The sequence below is a fragment of the Drosophila takahashii genome, chromosome 3R (assembly GCF_030179915.1).
Source record: "Drosophila takahashii strain IR98-3 E-12201 chromosome 3R, DtakHiC1v2, whole genome shotgun sequence".
Taxonomy (NCBI): Eukaryota; Metazoa; Arthropoda; class Insecta; order Diptera; family Drosophilidae; genus Drosophila; species Drosophila takahashii.
Window position 1 is genome coordinate 10,014,270 of NC_091681.1, and position 20,889 is coordinate 10,035,158.

Below are 20,889 nucleotides of genomic sequence, written 5' to 3' on the forward strand. Positions count from 1 at the left end.
TAACTTCTCTCACGGCCAGTTAAAAAATAAAGGAAACTTACACTCGTATCCTCTCTGATGGTGTCCAAATCCTGATGCTCCACACCGTAGTTGTCCATGATATACTGCTGTTGAAGCTGTTGCTGCTGGCTATTTCCGCCTACAAAGTTATTCTCCTCATCATGGAAGCTCACCCGCTTGTTATCCCTCTGCATCAATGGCGGCGGGGGAGGCGGTGTGCCCAATCCTCCAACCATTCCACTGCCCGTGGCCGAAACGTAGGCTGCATTTAGTTCCATGGCGCTGAGCGGAGATCCTTGCATCGTGTTGTTGTTTAAGCTGCCACTTAGATTGTTGTTATTATTGGTCGTGGTGTTCAGCAGAGAAGCCTTTTTAATCTCCACGGCAGCTGCTGCCTGATTACTAGTCGCCGTTTTGAGTAGGCCCATGGAAGAGGTGGTGTTTCCGGTGCTGCCCCGCAGTTTTTGCTGTGACATGATCAGGTAAGAACTGTTCCTCTCCGGTGGTGGAGGTGGCGGCACCACGGCATCCAAGGTCTCGTTGTTATTATCCTTATCGAGCATCGTGAGCTGATTGAGCTCCTTTGCCAAGTTCGATATGGGATGCTCCGTGTGCAGATGCCGCTCATCCGCGAAACTGGCGGATTTCTGTGATTTCGAGGGCGACGAGGGTGCTCCACTGGGACCCACTCCTCCCTCGGAGTACCGATTGTGCTTGAGTATGCTCTTCGGCTGCTGCGTATTGCTGCTCAGGGTTTGGGGGGCAGTCGGCGCTGGTGGCTGTGGTGCTGGCACCGAGTCCACCGGACTGCTGCTGTCCGTAATCTCCGCCAGCTTGATCTCCGTCTGTCGGTAGCTCGTGATGGGTGTTTGTATGGCACTGACCTGACTGCCGCCTGCCAGTCGGAACAGCTCCTGCACGTTCTCCTTGTCGTACTGCTGCTCCTGGTCCTGTTCCTCTTGCTCCTGCAGCTCCTGCGCTCTTCGCTCGAAGTCCCGCTCCAGAATCAAGGTCTTCAGTTGCTCCTCTTGCATGGGCGATCGGGAGATGATCTGGGAGAGCTCCGAGATCTGTTGCTCCCGCCATTGGCGAATGTGTTCGCGTCGCATTTCCAAGTCCTTTTCACGCTCCTCCCTTTCCCAGGGATTGCTTCCGCTGTGAAGAGTGCGGTTGCTCGCCTGGTTTGACGCCACATAGCTGCCCTTTGGTGGATCCAAAGTGCTGGCTACGTAATTCATCCCCGGAGCGATCTGCTGCGTGGCCTTGAATAACGGATGTGTAGCGGTGGGCGGCAGTGGAGGCTTGTCCTCCGCCAGAAGATATCGCTGATGTTGCTGCTGCGGCTTGGGTGCTGTACTCGGCGGAGCATTTGGTTTGTTGGGAGACTGTAAGCTGCCCAACGGTTTCGGTGGCAGGGCTATAAAGTTGGGCGACGGTTGCTGCTGCTGCTGTTGTTGTTGTTGCTGTTGCAGCTGCTGCTGCTGCTGGAGTTCGTAGAGCGTGGCTGGGTCATGGAGCTGACGCCTGTACTCCAGACTGCCATTCTGGAAGCCACCCGTGAAATCGTTGACATTCTGCATGCTCTGACTGCTGCTCATGAGAGGTTGCTGCTGTTGCTGCTGCTGTTGCAGGGGCAGCTGATGCTGTTGTTGTTGCTGCTGGTGTTGGTACATGTTGCTGATGTTGGGCATTGATGGAGCCATCATCTGCTGCATGCGCAGAGTGTGCTGGAAATTCTGCTGGCTCTTGGTGCGATTGTTCAAGGTGAGTTGGTGCTGCTGCTGCTGCTGGCCATTGAGATTGCTGCTGCTGAGGGCAAACTGTTGTTGCTGCAAGGAGTGCTGTTGCTGTTGTTGCTGCTGCTGCTGCTGGAGTTGCTGCTGCGCCGACTGTTGGCTGTGGTAGTACGCGGAGACGGGTCGAGTGGGCGGCAGATTAGCATTGGCCTGCAGGTGTTGCTGCTGCTGCTGGTAGGGAGATGGTTGTTGCTGTTGCTGCTGTGGTTGTTGCTGCGGCGCAAGCGGGGAATTGCCATTGTAGGCGCTCATGGCGGCATGTGCGGCCATCGGCGGTCTAAAATAAAAGCAATTAATATTAATAGGAGCCAAGGAATCAAGGGTGTTTCGTTGGTTGCTTTGGGTGTGTGACAAGAACTTAATCATTTACACCAATTAACTAAAACGTGTCGAGTGCTTCGAAAACATTTGTTTACCCTCCCTTCTCCCTCTGAACAAGTGGCGTGTGTTTATTGCAAAGGTGCGTGCCTCTGTACAGCAGCAACATTTTAAAAGGAACGACAGCAGCTAATTACTCACGTACTTGGGACATTTCTACAAGTTCATATTCTTTCTTAATGGGTATAAAGCCATAAAGTAATTTCTTTAAACGCAATGTCACCCTAGAATTACACACACGAGAGTTAGTAAAAATGTAAGCTAACACACACGTTTCAGCGGTCACACCCACACACTTCACCTGGCCTCGAGCAACACACCCAAAAACACCTTTGGATTCGTTGTAAATTATTAATTCAATTCTCTGGTTTGGTTTCATTTCTGAAGTGTGAATACCTGATGGTCAGGATTTTCGAGGGCAAACTGTATGAACTTGAGCGTTAAGTCGTTTGTGCTTATCTTTAAGTTATCAGTAATAACAAGGGAAACATGGATATGATCCGAATCATTATTAAGAAATAGCAGTCAATTTTAATGAAGTCTGCTTCAAAAACTACCGTAATTTCTACTAATTTGACTGTTATTTGTAAGTACATTTTCCATCTTTTCACCTAAAATCTTTTCTAATTTCGGTTGTTTTATATTGCGTTTTATGTAATCACAGATTTTCCGGCTCTATTGTGTGCAGAACAAACCCATCAAAAACACACCCATAACCAAAGCAAACCAAACAATTCCAGCGAGAACGATTTTAGTGGTCAGCTGAACACTACTGAATTTCAAATGAAATTTTTAAGTGGATATATGTGCAAAATAAATAACAGCAGCGGTAAAGACACTAGCATACAACTATTCAAAAGTTTTGCACAAAATTTAAGTTAATTATCTTTAGTTTTAACATTTCTAAATTATGCTAAAAACTTGCTTGATTCATTCCCCATTTTTATGCTTGCTTAAAACTAAAAATTCCCGAGACCCAAATATTACCTCTCGTTCAGAATCGGTTGGCTTTGATTTTGTGCCCGATACACGCTGAGATTTTGATAGAATCCCTGCTCGTTGCCGTTGCCATTTCCATTTCCATTTGCATTGTTGTGGCTGCCATTTGGCTGACCCAGCATTCCGGCCCCTCCGACTCCTCCGCCCATGCCCGATGAATTGTTATGCAAACTGTGCGTGCTGCGTGACTTGGAATTGGCCAGGGCTATGTTGAAAACGAGATGCATGGGGGGAAGAGAAAAATGAATTAGTCTCTGGCTTACAAGTCGATTGGATTGTGCTCCGATTACGGGGATTGGAGGAAGGGCTAAGGGTGTGCAGTTCACTTACATATGGTACCCGATCCCGAGTGGTGATGCAGAGCCGGCACCGATTTGCTGTTGGGCAGGTGTGCAGCTAAGGGATTGATGATGCTACTACTGTTGCTATTGCCTATGGTGTTGTTGTGGCTGTTGTTCAGATTTTGGCTAAGACTGAGACTATGATTCGGATGACTGTTGGCTATCAGTGGACCCAGGGATTTGGTCGACTCGGCGCCGCCCATCCGCGTCAGATCGCGTTCGGACATACGTCGATTACCTGCGGTTTTCACGTTCCCAGCAACATCGTCATCATCATCATCAACGTCAGCGATTTGAGTGCATGGTTTGGGATTCAAGAGTTGGTGGTGGAATTAAGGTAGATTGGTGCGCATGGAGGGGGAGAAAAATAGACGATAGACAGTTTGACATTTTAGTAATTTCCTTTCAGTGTGGCAATGCAGAATGTGTTTAGTATAATATTAATATATGCATACAAAATCGAATTACACAACTACAGCAAACTATGAAAATGTATTTACACACATTAATAAAAGCAAAAGTCAATAAAAAATATTCATCAGCAGTCGCCTATTTTACATATAAATATTTAATTCAAAAAGGAAAAGCGAAAAGTTCATCAATTAAAAAGGTCAACGCCGCTGCAAACAAATTAAATATGAAGCACATAAGTGGATGCAGAAACACCTGAAAATGAAAATACAACACTATACGATAATCTTTTAAAGTTGATTAAAAATAGGTGTTGAAATGTAACAAAAGCTTTTCTTTTGCTTTGACATTTCACAATAATATGCGTTTGATAAAGTGAAAACTATCTAACAAATACCGGAAAATCTCTAAAATCGATCCTAATGCCAAGAAATAATACAAGATCAACCTACAGCTCAACATAAAATTCAAAGAAATAAGCACAACAAATCTGTTTATAATAGCAGGCAAAACCAAGGGCTAATAAGTAGAACAACTAGGGGAACAACAAGAACCTCGGTGCAGCTTGGTTGGGTTGTCATCTGTGTGTCGGACACACTGTTGTTGTTGAAGGTGTTCTCGTTGAGCTGGGCAATGGCATTTTGACACAGTGCCCCTGTGCACCCTCATCGTCATCATTATCGCCCCCAAAGGAGCGGCCACGAATTTCGAGCACTTCGCAGTGAGCAGCACAACAGCTGGAGGAGGATTCACCAGCCGAGGAGCAGGACTCGACTTCGCTGCAGCTGCAGGAGTAGCAATCATCAGTGGCATCTCCGCAATTCGGACAGCTCTTTGAATTCCGCACATTGCTGCTGCTGCTGCTGCCTCGCTGGGTGTTGCTGCTACTAGTGGCCAGAGACAGCAGCAATTTGGCCGTGGAGGGCGGGGAGGCGGGCGCCCGTGGGCGTGTCTGCTTGTGACAGTGATGGTGATGATGATGGCGATGGCGAGGATGTGTGCTTGGCTTAGCCTTGTGTTGCACATGCTTCTGCTGTTTGTTGCGCTTCAGTTGCCGCACACTGTGGGCCTGGCGATTGCTGCACATGACACTTCGCCGGCAGCTGTCATATCGGGATAATTCCGGCTTCTCCGCCTCATCGTCCTGGCAACTGTCGTAGCATTTGAAGGTGGCAACTACCTGTTTGCCTTGGTGTTGCTCTTCTTGCTCGGGGGTCTTGCCACGACAATGACTGCAGCAGGGGCAATCACAGCTTACTCCTGACTTTTCCGCCGCATCGTCGTAATCCTTGCCCGCACTGCCATGCAGACTCCACTCCTTCAGCTGCTTGAGGATGTGGCCCTGCTCGGCCTGAGAAAGTTTGGCACACGGTTTGCTGCCGGGATCGTCCAGTGCCGACGTGGATCGGGACTTGTTAATGCTGGGCGGGAAGTTCTTGTGGGCTTCGAAGTAGTCTGCCATCTCGCGGACTTTTCCCTGACCCAGGGGCAACAAAAAGCGGGGACTGAGGTTCACCTGGCTACTGGCCCTTCGGCTGTTTGCCTGCATGGTGGTGCTGGGAATGGTTTTGGTGTTGGACTTTAAGGTGGTGCTGGCACAATATCGATTGCTTGTATTTACAGTAGGAGAACAGGTGGAGGAACTTTCGATTTCACACACACTAGGAACTTGGATGCTGACAATTGGGGCAGCCGGAGCGACTCCTGACCTTTTGTGCGAGCGCTGGGTGTTAAGTTGCCGTTGGCAGGGTGACTGGTTCTGCCGGAGCAGCGGCATGCGCTCGATGGATTCGCTAGACGAGCGCTGGCTATTGGACCCGGAACTAAAACCATCCGCGGAGCAATTCGTTGCTCTCTTGCTATTTAACTCCCTGCGTATCTTTTGTATCAAGGGAATCCTTTCCGATTGCTCTGCCATCAGCGACTCCGTGGAGGAGGCACTGGCTGCAAAGTGGCTGATGGCATCGTGGGTATGGTACTTTCTGTCGATGCCCGTGGCTCCGGGCTCAGTAGCTTCTTCCGTTTGCTCCAGATCAAAGCTAACTGTCTTTCGATATCCAGCCGAAGGATTTCTTTTGACAGTGGACGAGCAACCAGACATGCAGGGTCGATTCTGCTGCTGCTTCTCCTCCTCTTCGTCGTCTATAAAAGGAATCTCATCTGAATGAGCCATGGATGCAATACCCTCTTCATTCAGCGGCTGATGGGCGTCACTGTAGGCGGCAAAGTTCCCGAACGATTCCTGCGAGTCCTTGGCCGGCTCATCCTGATACTCCTCGATGTAGATGGAAGGCGGGGGAGTTCTCCTCAGCGGTCGCATGGGACTAAAGTGGGTAACAGAGGGAGCCATCGGCGGTGGGTGATAGTAGCCACCCTGGTCGTTGCCCAAGTACAAACTGCTGGCAGATCGCGCAATGGGTCTCGTGTCCCGGTACCTCGGATCGATGTGCAACTGGTGGCCCAGCGCACACAGCTCCTCCTGCAGACACGAGGCACTCAGGCGTCTCACTGGCGGCGAGGAGGCCCGCATGCAGGCAAAGGATTCGCGACGACTCCTATTGAGACTGTCGTCCGAGATGGAGTTGCTGTAGTAACGAGCTTGCTGCTGAAACGAGGAGTGACGACGCTGCTGGCCGGGATTCGGATGCTGGAGAAAGTTGCTGGGAGAAGCTTCTAGCGATTCGAGTGGAGCAGCATGGGGAATGGGTTACTTGGTTACTTGGTTAGCTTACACAACGTGAGTACGGTAGAGTAGAGTAGTGGGTGAGTAGTATCTTGGATGATTGAGTGAGTTGAGTGTTCTTAGCGTCCTACCCAGCACCTGGAGTCGCTCTAATGTGTGTGTTTTGTACTGATATGTATGTGCACTCCGTTGGGAGCTACTCACCACGCTGGATGACCGGGCTGGGCTGCTGCAGCAGGGTAGCCAGTCCGTGGTAGATTGCTCCCTGCTTGGCCACCTCCAAGCTGACCACCGGGCCCGTCCGCACCAGGTAGTCCGCAGCCCTAGAAAGAGAAGCTCGGAAATAACCAGAGATCTTCAAGGAAATAGAATTAATATCCGTACCTCTCTTGGGTGATCCCAATCAGGCTCTGACCATCTACGCGCAGCAGCTGATCGCCAGCTTGCAGGCGCCCATCCGCGTCCGCCGCTCCGCCAGGAACCACGCTCTTTATGTAGATGCCCAGCTTCTCCTGGCCAGCTCCCTTGGCTGCCACGATGGACAGGCCCATGCCGTTGCTGTTCTTGTGCAGCTTGATCAGCTGCAGCTCCGGCTGGGGCAGCTTGTTCGACATGGCGCTCGAGCTGCGGGCCTGCAATGGATAAAAATGAGCGTTAACGAGGATTAAAACAAAAGAGATCGCTATAGTCGGGTTGGTGTCCCGACTATCTAATACCCTTCACTCAGCTAAAGGGAGTGCGAACACTGTACATCTCAACCTTCTAGCTTTTGTAGTTTCTGAGATCTCAGCGTTCATACAGACAGACAGACGAACAGACGGAGAGACGGACATGGCTAGATCGACTCGGCTAGTGCCCCTGATCAAGAATATATATACTTTATGGGGTCGGAAGCGCTTCCTTCTAGCTGTTACATACTTTTGCACGAATATAATATACCCTTTTACTCTACGAGTAACGGGTATAAACACCAAGGACCCACAAGACTCACGTTAAATTGGTGCATGTAGACCGTCCAAAGGCCTATCGAGGTGGGCTGGGCCGCCAGGCGACACATGCCCTGCTGCTGGAGCGGATTGAGGAAGTCGACGAGGCCTGTGGGAATGCCGCGCACAACATCGCAGCTGAATCCGTCGTCGGGAAGCAGTAGCGCCAAGTGCAGCTCAGGGGACTCCTCCAACCGCACCTCTCGTCCATCGGCACGGGTCAGCTCGTCAGCCACGGACTCCGCCATCCGAATGGCCGTGTCCACCAGGTTCCTGGGCAGCTTCTCCTGCTGCAGCAACGCAGCCATCTGCAGGGAATTCAAGCGGAAGCAGGAACAGGCCAACTGTTGGATCTCCTCTACGGAGGATTTGGGTGCTTGCAAGAACTGCGCGCACTGGTTAATCTTGGCCAGATGACAGTCCGCCGCCAGTTCCAGTCCCTGCCGTTCTGCCCACAGTTCCAGCAACTGTAGTCGCTCTGTCATCACTTTTCCCCAATCCGCTGTGCACATGTGAGAGTTTGCCACAATCTGGGAAAGGAGGGGAAAAACAAATTAGTGGTTGTGGAAGAGAAGTTGGAGAACCAGTGATGCCAACTACTAGACTTTGAGAATTTTTAGATCCCTTTTGACATCACTGGGAGTAGAAAACCTGGCCATTTGTAGGCCGCTCACCGTATTGAAACATATGACATTGATGTAGTGGAATAACTGCGAGAACAGCTGAATGGTCAAGGCTGCATTTACGCGACACCGCCGAAGAAGAGCCATCGCCGATCCCAGGACTGTCAGCACGAGACCCGCCGCGGAATCGTGATCGATGTTCTCGGAGAGAAACTGGTTGAGGGTCTGGGAGAGCTCCAGTCGGAAGCAGTTGACCAGGTTGCGGAAAGCGGTCTGTACGGCCTCGGCCAAAACCTCCTGAGCCTGAACGCTGAAGGCGCTGATGTGACGATCCGACTTAAGGAAGTGCAGGAACTCCGAGCTGTTGGCCATCCAAAAGGCCAGGATTCGGGGATCCGTGTACTGCTCCTGGACAACGCTGTAGACCAGATTGGCCACATGGTGCAGGAACATGGTCAGCTTGTGGGCACGCTCCGTGGGCTGCAGCTCCGGGCGATAGTGTGTGGAGGCTCGATACCTGCGGAAAAGTTAATTTTCTTTTAATCAGTCTGCATTAAACTCGTATCTATTGATTTTCACGCCCGTCAAATGTCAAAGTTCCCTGTTCCCCCAAATGGCTGGATGGTTTCCTGCTCCTGCTGTTTCAGCCCGGCCATTTCCCTTTCCCAACGCATCCTGCTGTCAGAACACATTAATATTAATAGCTCACAAATTGGGTCAGCAGCCAAGATAAATCATCATAATTGATAATGAATTGTTGATACTGGCTGCTGCTTCTGTTCGAGGGGGGTTGTTGAACAACTGCCCTCTGGAACATGTAGATCCACTTTATGTGTGGACATTTGTCAGCTGGTATTAGCTGGTCTCGGTCCATCTGTAATTTGTCCATGTCTATGGGGTCTTGTTAAATGAAGCTCTGATTTTGGAATTGAAATATAAATGGATTCATCGAAGGACAGTAAACCTATGGGAAGCGGGGTCGAGTAAGTCAGGTTATCTGCCACATCTATCTCTCGATTGGCAGATGATTAAGTATATGAACATAAATTGAAGTAGTCACTCAACTTGAGAGATAGGTAACAAGATAAATTAATTCAATTACACTAATTGTTTTTAGCGATTTTCCTGTTATTCTTATCCCTGAAAATACTTTGAAAGAAATAGTAAACATTTTCTTTCAGCTTATCATTGAAATTGGGATATTATGATTGACTTTCTTTCTTTTACTACACCACCTATTAAATTCTGAAAGCTTTCCAAATTGTATTATTTCAATTAAATAAGTACACCGATACATTCAAAACAACAATTAAAGCCGAACAAGCGCAGTCACAGCTTTCATCATGCTCTTCCCCATTACAATGGTCCCCCTTAATGAATTACCCACCTGGCACACAGGTAAAGCGAGTAGACGGGTGCCAGCTTAAAGTGCGGAACGTTCACGTCCAGCTCACTGATAATGTGACGCAGAAAGAGTTCCTGATGAGTTTCGGGGAACTCGAGGACAGCCGGCAGAATGGGTTCCTGTCCCTGGGCATCGCCGGAACCACTGCCACCTCCGGTCAACATACCAGAGCCGGCCATTTTGGGTGACCTACATATCGAAGAGGGTTAATCGATTAGTACACAGTACAACAGAAATACAGAAATAAATTGAATAATATGAAAAGCAGTAGAGACATTGCAAACGGGAAAGTATACATTTGCGTAAGGTTAAAGCGCACACAAAATATTGAACAAAATTATAAATTAATCAGACAGTGAATGAATACAATTATTGCTTTATGTTTATGTGTATGGAACTTGTGTTGGCTTTCCTGCTTATTCGGAAGATAGAATTTTGAATAATTTTAGAGTAAGTACCCGGATCGAACTCGAATCTTACCGATCTTGGCTGTTGGAACCACCTGACTTCATGCTGGAAATTGACTTGGTCTCGTTTTCCAGATTCCCCTCAAGGCTTTGACCATCGTAGTTCGCAGAGTTGGTCACCTGATCCTGCCCAACCTTGCTGTCCACCACATCCCTTAGCGTGCTGCTGAGAGGATGATCACTGGAGTTGTTGTTATTATTGTGATAGGCACTGGATTGATTCGATTGCTGGTGGTGTTCGTAGTCGCTTTTGTGAGTCTAAGGGGTGATTTTAAAATTTTTTAAAAATTTTAGGGAAAATTACAAGAAAATACCCACCGAACTCAACGCTCCATCCTCGTCATTCCAGGATCCGGGGGACGTGGGGGACCGGCTGCCATTGTCCATGAGGTATTCGCATCGTTGGGTAGATGGTTGGTGGTTTTTCAGGTGAGTGTGTGGGTGTGTGCAAATTGTTTTGCATATTTGTTGGGTAATTTTTTCGGTTTGGTGAGTGCATGAGATTAATGTTTTACACAAACAATAAAAACAAACAACACGTAACGAAACATAAACGAACAGTACAATAAGGCGTGTAAATAAAACAAAAATACATGAATATAAATAAATGCGCAGCATACGAAAAGAAACCTCCCTCGAATAAATTTCTAACATTTTTAAATGTCTCACCTAAAAGTGAATTAAATTGTTTTAAATTTGCACATTCTGGCAGCTGAGTGGGAAAATTCTAAAGTCGCATATAGAATAGGATATTCATAAAAAGAATGCGTGAGTTATTCGGAATGCCAAATGGAAAGAAGGTAATTTTTGGAATATTCCCGGAAAGATGACTTCTTAATTGGCCTAATTTATGCTGAGTCTAATACAGCTTCTTTTTAAAACAAGTCAGAAGCGATGTTATTAAAATATTATTTAATTTGTCCAAAATATTCATGAAAAAATTTGTTCATTTTTAGTTTTTTTTATGAATTTGTATAGCATAGCTTTGGATTTAAAATGCTTAACATATGAGAACAAACTAATTTCTCAGCAAAGAATCCTGTTCAATCCAATTAAATTAATGCACTCTGATTTGTAAACCCTAATCCGTATTGATTGGAAAGAAATACAAAATAAAACAATCACAAAACAGTTGCTGACAAAGCATTTGGCAAATTAAGCGCAAGCGTAACATAAATACTCTCACTAAATTCAGGACATACTTTAATCTACCGGATTACTCACCTTTCGTAGAGACATGCCGAGTCCAGTTGGGATTGCGATAGAGCCAGATTATAGCGCCCGTCCGTGGGAGAATCCAGGAAGCGGTACGAGGCCACCCGTCCGAACATTACGACCGATCCGTTCTGTGGATGGCAGATGCGAAGCACATATGAATTAATTATATTTGCAGACCGGTGTGACGAGGGTTAATGTGTTAAAACCCATTTAAGTGATTTAATAATTGTAATTAAGTGCGGCTATTGCTCAAATATTTACACTGCGAAGGAAGAGTGAAGCACACTGGCTGACAGATTCTGGGGCACTGAGTCTGCGATTGGAAAATTTTCGGGGCGTTTTGAAATCAAAACTGGCAAACAGAGACGCCCCTCTCTGGGGGGAAATTCGAATGGAGACTTGTGTTAATTTTTTACGTTTTTGTTGCTGGCTATCTCTTTTTCCGTTTGTTTGTGTTTCCCTCTAATGCTGATTAGCTTGGTGAACAAATCTTTGACACACACAACCCAAAGAGAGAATTCGATTTGCATTATTTTTTGTTCAGGTTCATCGAACCGCAGCCAACCCCAATTTGCCAATTGGAAAAAAAATTAATTCCATACCATAACAAAAAGGAGCTAACAAAGCCAATGACAGAAAATAAAAAAGAAAAATGTTTTTCGTTAAGTTAAAAAAAATACTTGCTCCTCTCTGTGTTTTTCAGGATAATTCCCCAAAGACAGTTTGAGGTTATCGCCGAGCTGGGAGCTTATCTCTGCTTCAGTCTTTTACAGAAGATAGGGGAAAGGCAGAACTTTTCTCTGTTTATTCGGTTTCAAATTTATCAAGCGGAAAGGCAAAAACAACAGAAAAAAGAATACACTGCGCGGCCAAGTTTGCTGGTTTTTTAGGCATTCCCTTTGACTTTTCCGCTAATGCGTGAGAACGCCGAAAGCCAATTTGATTAATTTCCCCAGTTGTTGTAGTTGTCACTGACGTTTTGTTTGTGTTTCCGTTGTATGTCGAAAAGTTGTCAAAACAAAAGATAAATCAGCGGCGACTCAAAGCTTGTGGGATGTGTTTCCTCCTGGCACATTGCTATCTGCGGTTTTATTGCCTTCCAAACTCAAACTCAAAGCTGATAATGAACTTGAAGTGCAAATGAATGGGAATTGAAAGGTCCAACTCAATGCGGCTTCAGTTTGGCAATGTGTGCTTCTGAGTTGTGACAGTCATGTTACTAAATTTAAACTCAGAAAATGTAAATTCTTCTAAGACATAACAATCGAATCTAATTAATTTTCCTAAATTTTTTTAAATATTTCAATGGATTTATATAGTTTATTTTTTAAATAGAACTTTAAAAATGAGTCCCTTAACTTTACTATAATATTTTCCATTTAATCAGAGCTCGAGTTTACGACTATTTGAAACTTTAACTAATAAATTAAACTGTTTAAGACTTCTACCCTTTTTGCTTTCAATTACTTGCGACTTAGTTTAACTTTAAAGCGTAAATCAATTCCAATGCTCATTTATCTTCCAGTTGATTCCATTCGAAAGTTGTCCCCATAAACGCTTGACTAAGCCAGGACGATTATTGGCTTGGACCTTCTCAGACAGTCGGATCCACGAGAGTCCCACAAATGTAAGAAGGCAAATAACAGCCGAATGGAACTTGGCAGCTTTTAAAGCCTTTAAACTTCAACCGGGTCAAGGTCGATGGCGAAACTTTTCCTCGCAGCATTGCCTGCTGCTGTCAAATTAAGCATACGCCTCGGGTGACGAGCACGAAAATTTAACTAATTAAAACGAATTATTCGCAATTAGTTAATGGAGGGATAGACAAAAGGTCACCCCTAACCGCACATAAGTTACGAATGTACTGTCGTGGATTAGGCTCTAATGCATTTTCAAAATTTAATTTTTAAAGTTATAAACCTTGAAATAATGTAAAATATTTTATTTCTACAACAAAAAATTACGATGAATGCCCAACTAAACTAAATGCCATTTATATCGCATTTTTAATGATACAATGGCTAAGATTTAACTTAAACAAGGGAATATTTGTACCAAATAAATTTAAATTTATTGGTTCGACTTTCTTTGATAATTGAAACTGAACTTACATGGAGAATAGTCGGCTGACTGATGTGATGCCCGTTGACGAAGGTCAGGGCATCGGTGTGCAGCGGGGTCACCGTACAAACTCCCTCCAGCAACGAAATGAGGCAGTGCCTTGGCTGGATCGAAGGCCCGAAGAGCTGCAGGCAATTTGTGTTCGCCGATCCCACCTCCACGGGATCGCTGCCCAACTTGATCCGTCGACCGCCATCGCCGCTGTGCGTCACTTCCACTAATACAGGACCCTCACGATCGCCGGATATGTGGTTAGCCCCGTTGGCCGCTCCCAGGGGTTTTTTCTTTCGTCTCCGGGGCTGGGAGTCCGCTGGACGTCTCCGCACATGGAACATGATGGAGCCTGTAAAAAAAAGAAATCCATACATCAGTGACGGTAATAATTTAGTCATAGGTAAAATTACTTGCTATGTTCATGTTAAAAATTTAAATTAAATATTTGCGCGACTATAAAATACAAAACAATATGCATCAGCAGCTTTTTTAGCTGCCTTTTGTCTTTAGTGTCTCGTCGGGAAGTGCAGTTTGGGCTGAGTGCTGCAAAATTTTAAATCTCTGCCACTCAAATGCATGATGATTGGCATGACAGTCGTGGCAATATATATTGAGATACTTTCAAGTGATTAAAAAATAATTTTAAACTTAAATGTCCAAAAATGTTTTATTAACATTTAACATGTTTTTCTTCTTCTTAAAAATTAAAAATATAATTTAATTGGATTATATGCAAATGTTAATAAAAAGGGTTATTTTTTTGTTTACTTCAAAGAGTAGGGTTCTATATAATGGTAAAGTTTCTAACTATCCCATGGCATCCCAATATAGTACCCATTAGTGTTAAACCCGCCGAACACTCTCTGCAATCTCATCGCATCAGTTCACGTCGGATGTAACAAAGGCAAAATAGAAATTCCGAAAACGAAATCCAATTCGGGCTGCATCATCAATTTCAGTCTCGATATTAGATGTTCATTTTGCGAGCCAGCGAAAAACAATCAAGACTCCAGAGACTTTGCCAGAGGCCAGACTGAACCAACTGACTGACTGACTGGCTAACTGAATAACTGAGCGACTGACTGGCAGACAGTTCAGTGGCAAGTTTTCGCTGGCTGGTTCTTTGATATGGAAATTTATATACAACATTCCGTAGCTTTTCACAGACGACAACTGCAACAACAAATCGGCGACGTAGATTCACACACATCAAATTTGGATTTCAGAATATAATATAGCACAAGCATGTAGGCCAATATTTTTGTGAGCTTGAGTTCGTCTATTGAGTTACCCAGGAAAATAACAAAAGCGGAAAATCAAACTTTTCATTAAAAAAAACCATAATTGACTAATGCTATTCTGTCACCTGTTTATCTGTAGTATCTGATCATTTAAATGGTAATTTATTTTTGGAAATTATGTTAGCCATAATGGTGGCAATAATTGATTTAAATATAATATAATTTTGGAATCGAGGCCTGCCTTAAATCGATTGGCATTCTGCATATACATTCCAGGTCCCCCAGCATACCCATCTTTGCTGTTTCAGCTGCTGTTTATTGTACAGAATGCTTAACGAAGCATGCAAAATGTGATGGCAGTTACAGCAGCACCATCCTTCCTCGATTGCCACCTCCCCCACTGATGCCCCCACGGTTTTGGGGCAAATTGCAGCAGATGATGGCAAGATGCAAGACCAGACGTGGCATGTGCCAACGGCATTTGGGCAATGCAGGCTAAATAAGGCATGACATGGGCGTGGCATGTGCAACTTATTAGGCAAGAAGGGAGCGGCGCAGGGAATATGGCAATAGGGCGGAAACTCCAGGGAAATCTAGCCATGCTTTCAAATTGAAAACTTTAACAATAAGCAACAGCAAAAACAGCAAAAACAGAAACGGTTACAAGAACGACAATTGGCAAAAGAACAACGTAAAACCAAATGAATTTCTAAATATTTCTATTGTATAATACCTTCTTTGCGAAACCAAAAGAACCACATCTGTGTTTCTGTGTATTTGTCGGCGTTGCTGGGACAGAATTATTATTAATATATGGCTCGGCTCTCACATGGCTTAAAGGTCCGGACTTGGGTTTCGCCTTGTTTTGGTGCCGTTGAGTAAAACTTTTCCGACAACTTTCTGGGCGCTCACAAAATAATCAACTCAAAAATGTGGGGTGCCACCAAACAGAAAGCAAACAAAAAGGCAGCCAAAGCTTAAGGAAACGAAGCCAGAAACATGAACACGCTTCATATACTTGATGTCGAGAGAGCCTTGAATGGGATGACTGAATAATCTCCTTGTTTGGATTGCAACTTGTTTAGAGTTGAGCCGAAGGATAGTTGAAAGCAACTCAGGCGATGAAGTTGATCGGAGATTATGAAGGGGTTGACTACTATAAACTGTAGCTGGAATTTCGTCTTATAAATTGGCCTTTAAGCCAAATTTTGTTATGAAAGTTATAAATAGATAAAGTTATATTTATTTTTTGAAGATAAATTTCTTTTAAAATTATTAAAATATTTAATATTTAAGCTACAAATTTCTTCTTTTTTATTTAAAGAAATTTTCGATTTCTTTAACCCCAATCTCTGTAACAACTTTCTTTTGCTAACTGCCATTGACAGCTCCCAATAATAGTGTTCACCAGACCAGGTAATTTATGACCAAACCATGCACGGCATATGTACAATTGTAAATCAATCAGTAAATGGACAAGTTAGACAGGTTGCTCGACTGGCAATTGAAGTAGTGCCCCTCATTTGGCATGCATATAGAAACAGGACTTCAGCTCCTTTCACTACACATACAAAAAGGTCAAGGCTCATACATTGAATTTATTTCAAAACTTAAAACATATAGACTGTTACATTTTAATAATTGCATATTTATTATATCATAATCATATCATTATCAATAAAGAAATTTAAAAAACATATTACAAATATTTTTTGAGGATACTTTACATACAACAATTTTTGTAAGTGCACTTCCAGCAAGCGAACGAAGGCAAACAACATTTCGTCCTTGGCAGTTGACATTTGGAAAGCAGAAACGAGGGGCACATTGATAAAGTGCAGTGCCAAACGGATGCCAGAAAAATCATTTTAATTGTTCCTACTTGGTCAACAGCTTGGCCGGAGCAAAGGTAGTAGCACCCACTCGCCACTCGCCACTCACCACTCACCGAGCCACCATTGTTGACACAAGAAAACGAGCAAATTGCAAAAGCCATCAAAGTGAGGGGGCGAGGGACTGGTCGGTGGGTGGATGGGTGAATGGGTGGTTAGGGGGCTCGGGCGTAGACGAACGAGCCATGAAATTGATTCGGCCAACAACGTGCCAGGATCATGTGTGAAGCCTCCAACTGTCCTTGTGTGTGAGGCTGTATGCACGTGCATAAGTGCGAATAAATTGGCAACAGAGCACAAAGGACAGAAAGTGAGGGGAGCGCATTTTACAGAGCGAAAAACAATGCAGGGAAATTGCATAACGAGTTGAGTGACTGGGGCAGAGTCCGCACCAGGATAGGTATCACCACCCATCGCCTGCCCGTAAGGTAATCCACAAAACTGTGGATTCCCTGTGTGCCAGGAAAAGCGGAAACTGGGGCCACCAAGCGTTGGGCGCATTAATTTTTATTAGCGCAGCTTGTGCTCTAATGGCCAAAGCGATTAGAAAAGAGGAAAGTGGGCTGCGCGAGTGCCCCATTCGAGTTGGTTAGAAAGGAATTTTGCAGGCATAAATCAGAAGGAAGGTCCCCACTGGTCTTGAATTATACCCTAAAATTGGGGACAACCTACTCAAAATGTTTAACAGATTAAACCAAATAAAATGTTTTAAAGAATAAAAAAAAAAGGTAAAATAGATTGGACAAAAAATGTAGATTAACCTACTCAAAGTGTTTAACAGATTAAACCAAATAAAATGTTTTAAAGAATAAAAAAAAGGTAAAATAGATTGGACAAAAATATAGATCTTTATGGGAAAGTTTAGAGTTTGATGAAGTTTTAAGCCCCGTGGTTTCTTTTGTAGAGTATTCAATGTGCAGCCCGACCATTTCATTGTGCTGTTTTTAATTAGTCGAACAAACGGCAGAAAATGAAACTTTCGCTTCAAACTTGGCAGCAGAGGATGCCAGAAAGCGAGCAGAACACCCCCAAAGAATTTAATTAAAAGTGTAATATGGGGAAAAAATATATATTTTAGAAAAATAAACTTTTCAATGCTTTTCTGAACATGCAGAGGAGAGATGCCGAGGGAGAAAAGCGCCCTTTGCTTGGCCTAATTGACTGAGATTGATTTTACCAGCAGCAGCAGCCTGAGCTCTCAAATTAGCCAAATTAGTCGTAAAACGTGGCGGCTTTGACTCTGCAAACCGAAGAAACCAAAGGAGCCACGTCCCCGCCCAGGCACGTCCTCATAGAAAACTCCAGCCACCGAACCACACACCCAACCACACCCTCTCCCCTTCCCCTTCCCACGAAGGGGTAAGGGGTGGAAGCTTTTCACGTTGTGCAAATTAAAACAATGAAAATTTAATGAGCCAAGTTTTCCCCTCATGCAGGAAGTTTTTCCTCCTTTGACCAAAGTCGGACACCTCCACTGGGCAGGCGACACGACAGCATAGTTTAATCCTCTTGTAAGCCCCAACAAACATCATATAAACTTCCCTCAGCTAACGGCCATTTTGCGATTAATATTAGCAACGGCTAATAAAGGATGTTGATTTACGTTAATGGCTTTTATTGTGGTGGAAATTGATTAAATATTTGAAATTAATATATATTTAAAAGCTTGCCAAATTAAAAATTTTTGAAATGGAAAGAAAAAAAAATTTATTGAAAGAGTTAAGACTGGAACAAACATGGGCATTTTGAGCATTTATTCTCAATATACCACTAGGTCTTTGACAGAGGTTTCCCCACGTTTTGAAACCCAGTCAGTAATCCAAACAAGTTATTTATTTTTCAAGCATCCAAGAGAAGAAGTAATCGTAATCGATGCACAAAATCAAATCATCCAGTGGCTTCTCCCCCCTCACATTTAACCACCCATTCCCATCAGCCAATCGCCTTTGGCGTCGGACGGCAGCCTCTATTCAAGTCAAGTGTTGCCCAGAACGGCGGTTACCAACATTTTTGCTAGACAATTTGGCAACAGAAACAATAAAAATATAATTGCCACACTCAAGCTGAAGCGCGGGGTCTTTCCTTTTACCAGACTCTAAGCGAGAGAATAAAATGCGAGGGGGAGAAGTAAGAGAATGAAATCTCATCGGTCAGTGGGCGGGGGAGTGGGGTCTGTGAAAAGTTGGGAGATGGAAATGGAGGTGGAAAGTGAGAGGAGTTGATAGCTTGATTGGATTTTGCAGACTGTCCGTGACTGCGAGTGAGTTGTCCCTTTACGTATTGTAAATGGTATTCATTGAAAAGGACGCACAACTGTTGACCGTTTGTCAAATATTTTAGAAGGTTTAAATTTTATTATTTTTTATTTATTAAAATTTATAATTTTTATCCTAAAAAGTGTTCTAGAGGGTTACATAATAATTTCAGAAATGTAAAATATTTAGATGTTGAATATTTTAGGAACTGTTTGATTGAGATCGCCTTAAGAGTAAAAAAAAAATTGCTATGTGTTTCTTTATGACCACCCATTCAAAAACCATTGATTTTACTCAAGGGTAAAAATCGACTTGAACTTCGTTCTTTTGGCTTTAACTGATTCTTCGGATTTATACGTTTCGATATATTGAATGTCGTGTGCAGCCATTGATGACGACAGACAAGCCAGGACATTGTGTCCTTTTGTGCCGTGCAGCCGCGTCCTTGTCCTGACCATTGAAATTAAGGCCCACAATGGACAACACACACCCTTACCAACACACACACACATCGGGCCACGGGGAAAGAGCGTTTAGCTTTTGTAAATAACTCCTGAAATTTATTGATTTTTGTCTGTTTGTTTTGGCCGGGTCCTCGGGAACTGAGCAACCACCAGCGAGCCCGACATTTTTCCTTTAGAAATGCATACATTTGGTACTGATGTGAAGGTTTTCTAAAAAATTACATTTTTCATGGCTGGTGAATTAATGGCCTGGCTGAATCCTTCTCAGCCCTTAAAAAAGGGCAAAAAATAAACGGAAAAGCCAGCTACGTGTGAAAATTCAATTTGCGCGCTTGGTAATGCGGCAACAAAGTATAAATTGAAATCAAAGTGCGGCAGACTGCGTAAAAAACGAAATTAAATGAATTGCCATCAAATTGAAAGGACAGAGCTCACACACTCGCACACACAACACGACACTTCGGATTAACCGCAAACGAGTCGCGCGATGGAAAATCGTCCGAAAAAAAGGCACAGATTAAATTAATTTTTCCCAATAATATTTTTTTAACAAACTAACCGTATGGGCACGGCGGTAGTAAGGATTGGGCGGCAGCTGCCAGGCGCCGGGCGCCCACAACAATGCGTTGACAGCGCGCAAGGATAACTGAGAGCACACTGAGCGTATGAGCAATGCCGCAAAGGCAAGTCCTTCGCTGACTAGCTCACTGTCGGACTGGGTGCGTGAATGAATGAATAAGACACGAAAAAATTCAGTAAGAACGCTGAGCTTAAGTTTTTGGACTATAAGATACCCTGGACTTTATTAAAATTTATATTGGATCGCGTAATATATGATATCGTGCTATAATATTTGATTTTTTAATTTAAAAGAAACAAAATATTAAATATTAAACCTAAAGTGCTTTAGTGGAGACCAATTTGATGAGATCAGAGGTTTTTTTTTTATGCTCAACATTTTTCAAAACTATATGGTAGTTCTTTTGAGTCTAATATATCCTTTTCCTGTGAGGTATAACTACAAACACACACCCTAAAGCGCCCATAAAGCAAGCAGAGTAAATTATGGCTGTGTGGGTGAGTGAGTGGTGTATAAAACAACATTTAGTTTACAATGTTTTCAACGGGTGTGTGCTGTGTGTGTGCACTTGTGAATGGGTGTGCGAGTGTTTGAGCTGGCTGCTGGTGCTGGTGTTGGTGTCTCTAAGTGCGTTTGCTCTTTGGTCCTTTGCATGACATACCAACACCAAAGCGCCAGCAGTGCCCGTAGTGGCAGTAGCAACTTTGGCATACAGGATACAGAATGAGGAAGGAACTGAACTGGCACACACATCCTTTGGATTCCCATCCAGCAGCGAGATGCGGCCAGCCCAACCAAATGGATGCTCTGAAAAACCGGACAAGGTCGTGGTTCGCGGTCCGATTCAGTTGGGTGCGATAAGCTGATTTGAATGGCGAAGCTCAAGAGCTTTGTGCGGATGCACTGAGTCATCGAAAATGTATTTAAATTTAATTACAATTTAAAAGGACTCAGCTAACCACAGGCATCGCGCATGGCTACTGTATGGAATTTTGTTTTTTAAACCGGAAAAACAATTTGTAGCAGCTATATTTT

The 20,889-nt window shown here is 44.2% G+C and overlaps 1 protein-coding gene across 5 annotated transcripts in view; it reads right to left on the reverse strand.

Annotated features, from left to right (window-relative positions):
* Window positions 1–20,889, reverse strand: part of cno (adherens junction formation factor afadin) — a 48,735-nt gene that overhangs the window by 1,842 nt on the left and 26,004 nt on the right. For 2 of the 5 annotated variants that reach the window (XM_017154457.3, XM_017154459.3), the window contains 12 exons: window positions 13,419–13,771; window positions 11,314–11,435; window positions 10,408–10,462; window positions 10,103–10,347; window positions 9,605–9,811; window positions 8,269–8,734; window positions 7,600–8,124; window positions 6,993–7,240; window positions 6,813–6,931; window positions 3,504–3,752; window positions 3,162–3,378; window positions 42–2,073 (listed from right to left, as the gene is read on the reverse strand). In XM_017154457.3, the coding sequence (XP_017009946.2) occupies window positions 42–2,073; window positions 3,162–3,378; window positions 3,504–3,752; window positions 6,813–6,931; window positions 6,993–7,240; window positions 7,600–8,124; window positions 8,269–8,734; window positions 9,605–9,811; window positions 10,103–10,347; window positions 10,408–10,462; window positions 11,314–11,435; window positions 13,419–13,771 (4,838 nt within the window). Of the gene's footprint in view, window positions 1–41; window positions 2,074–3,161; window positions 3,379–3,503; window positions 3,753–4,479; window positions 6,599–6,812; window positions 6,932–6,992; window positions 7,241–7,599; window positions 8,125–8,268; window positions 8,735–9,604; window positions 9,812–10,102; window positions 10,348–10,407; window positions 10,463–11,313; window positions 11,436–11,568; window positions 11,691–13,418; window positions 13,772–20,889 lie in introns of those variants that run through there. The other 3 variants (XM_070217865.1, XM_070217864.1, XM_017154458.3) reach the window with 3 other exon arrangements.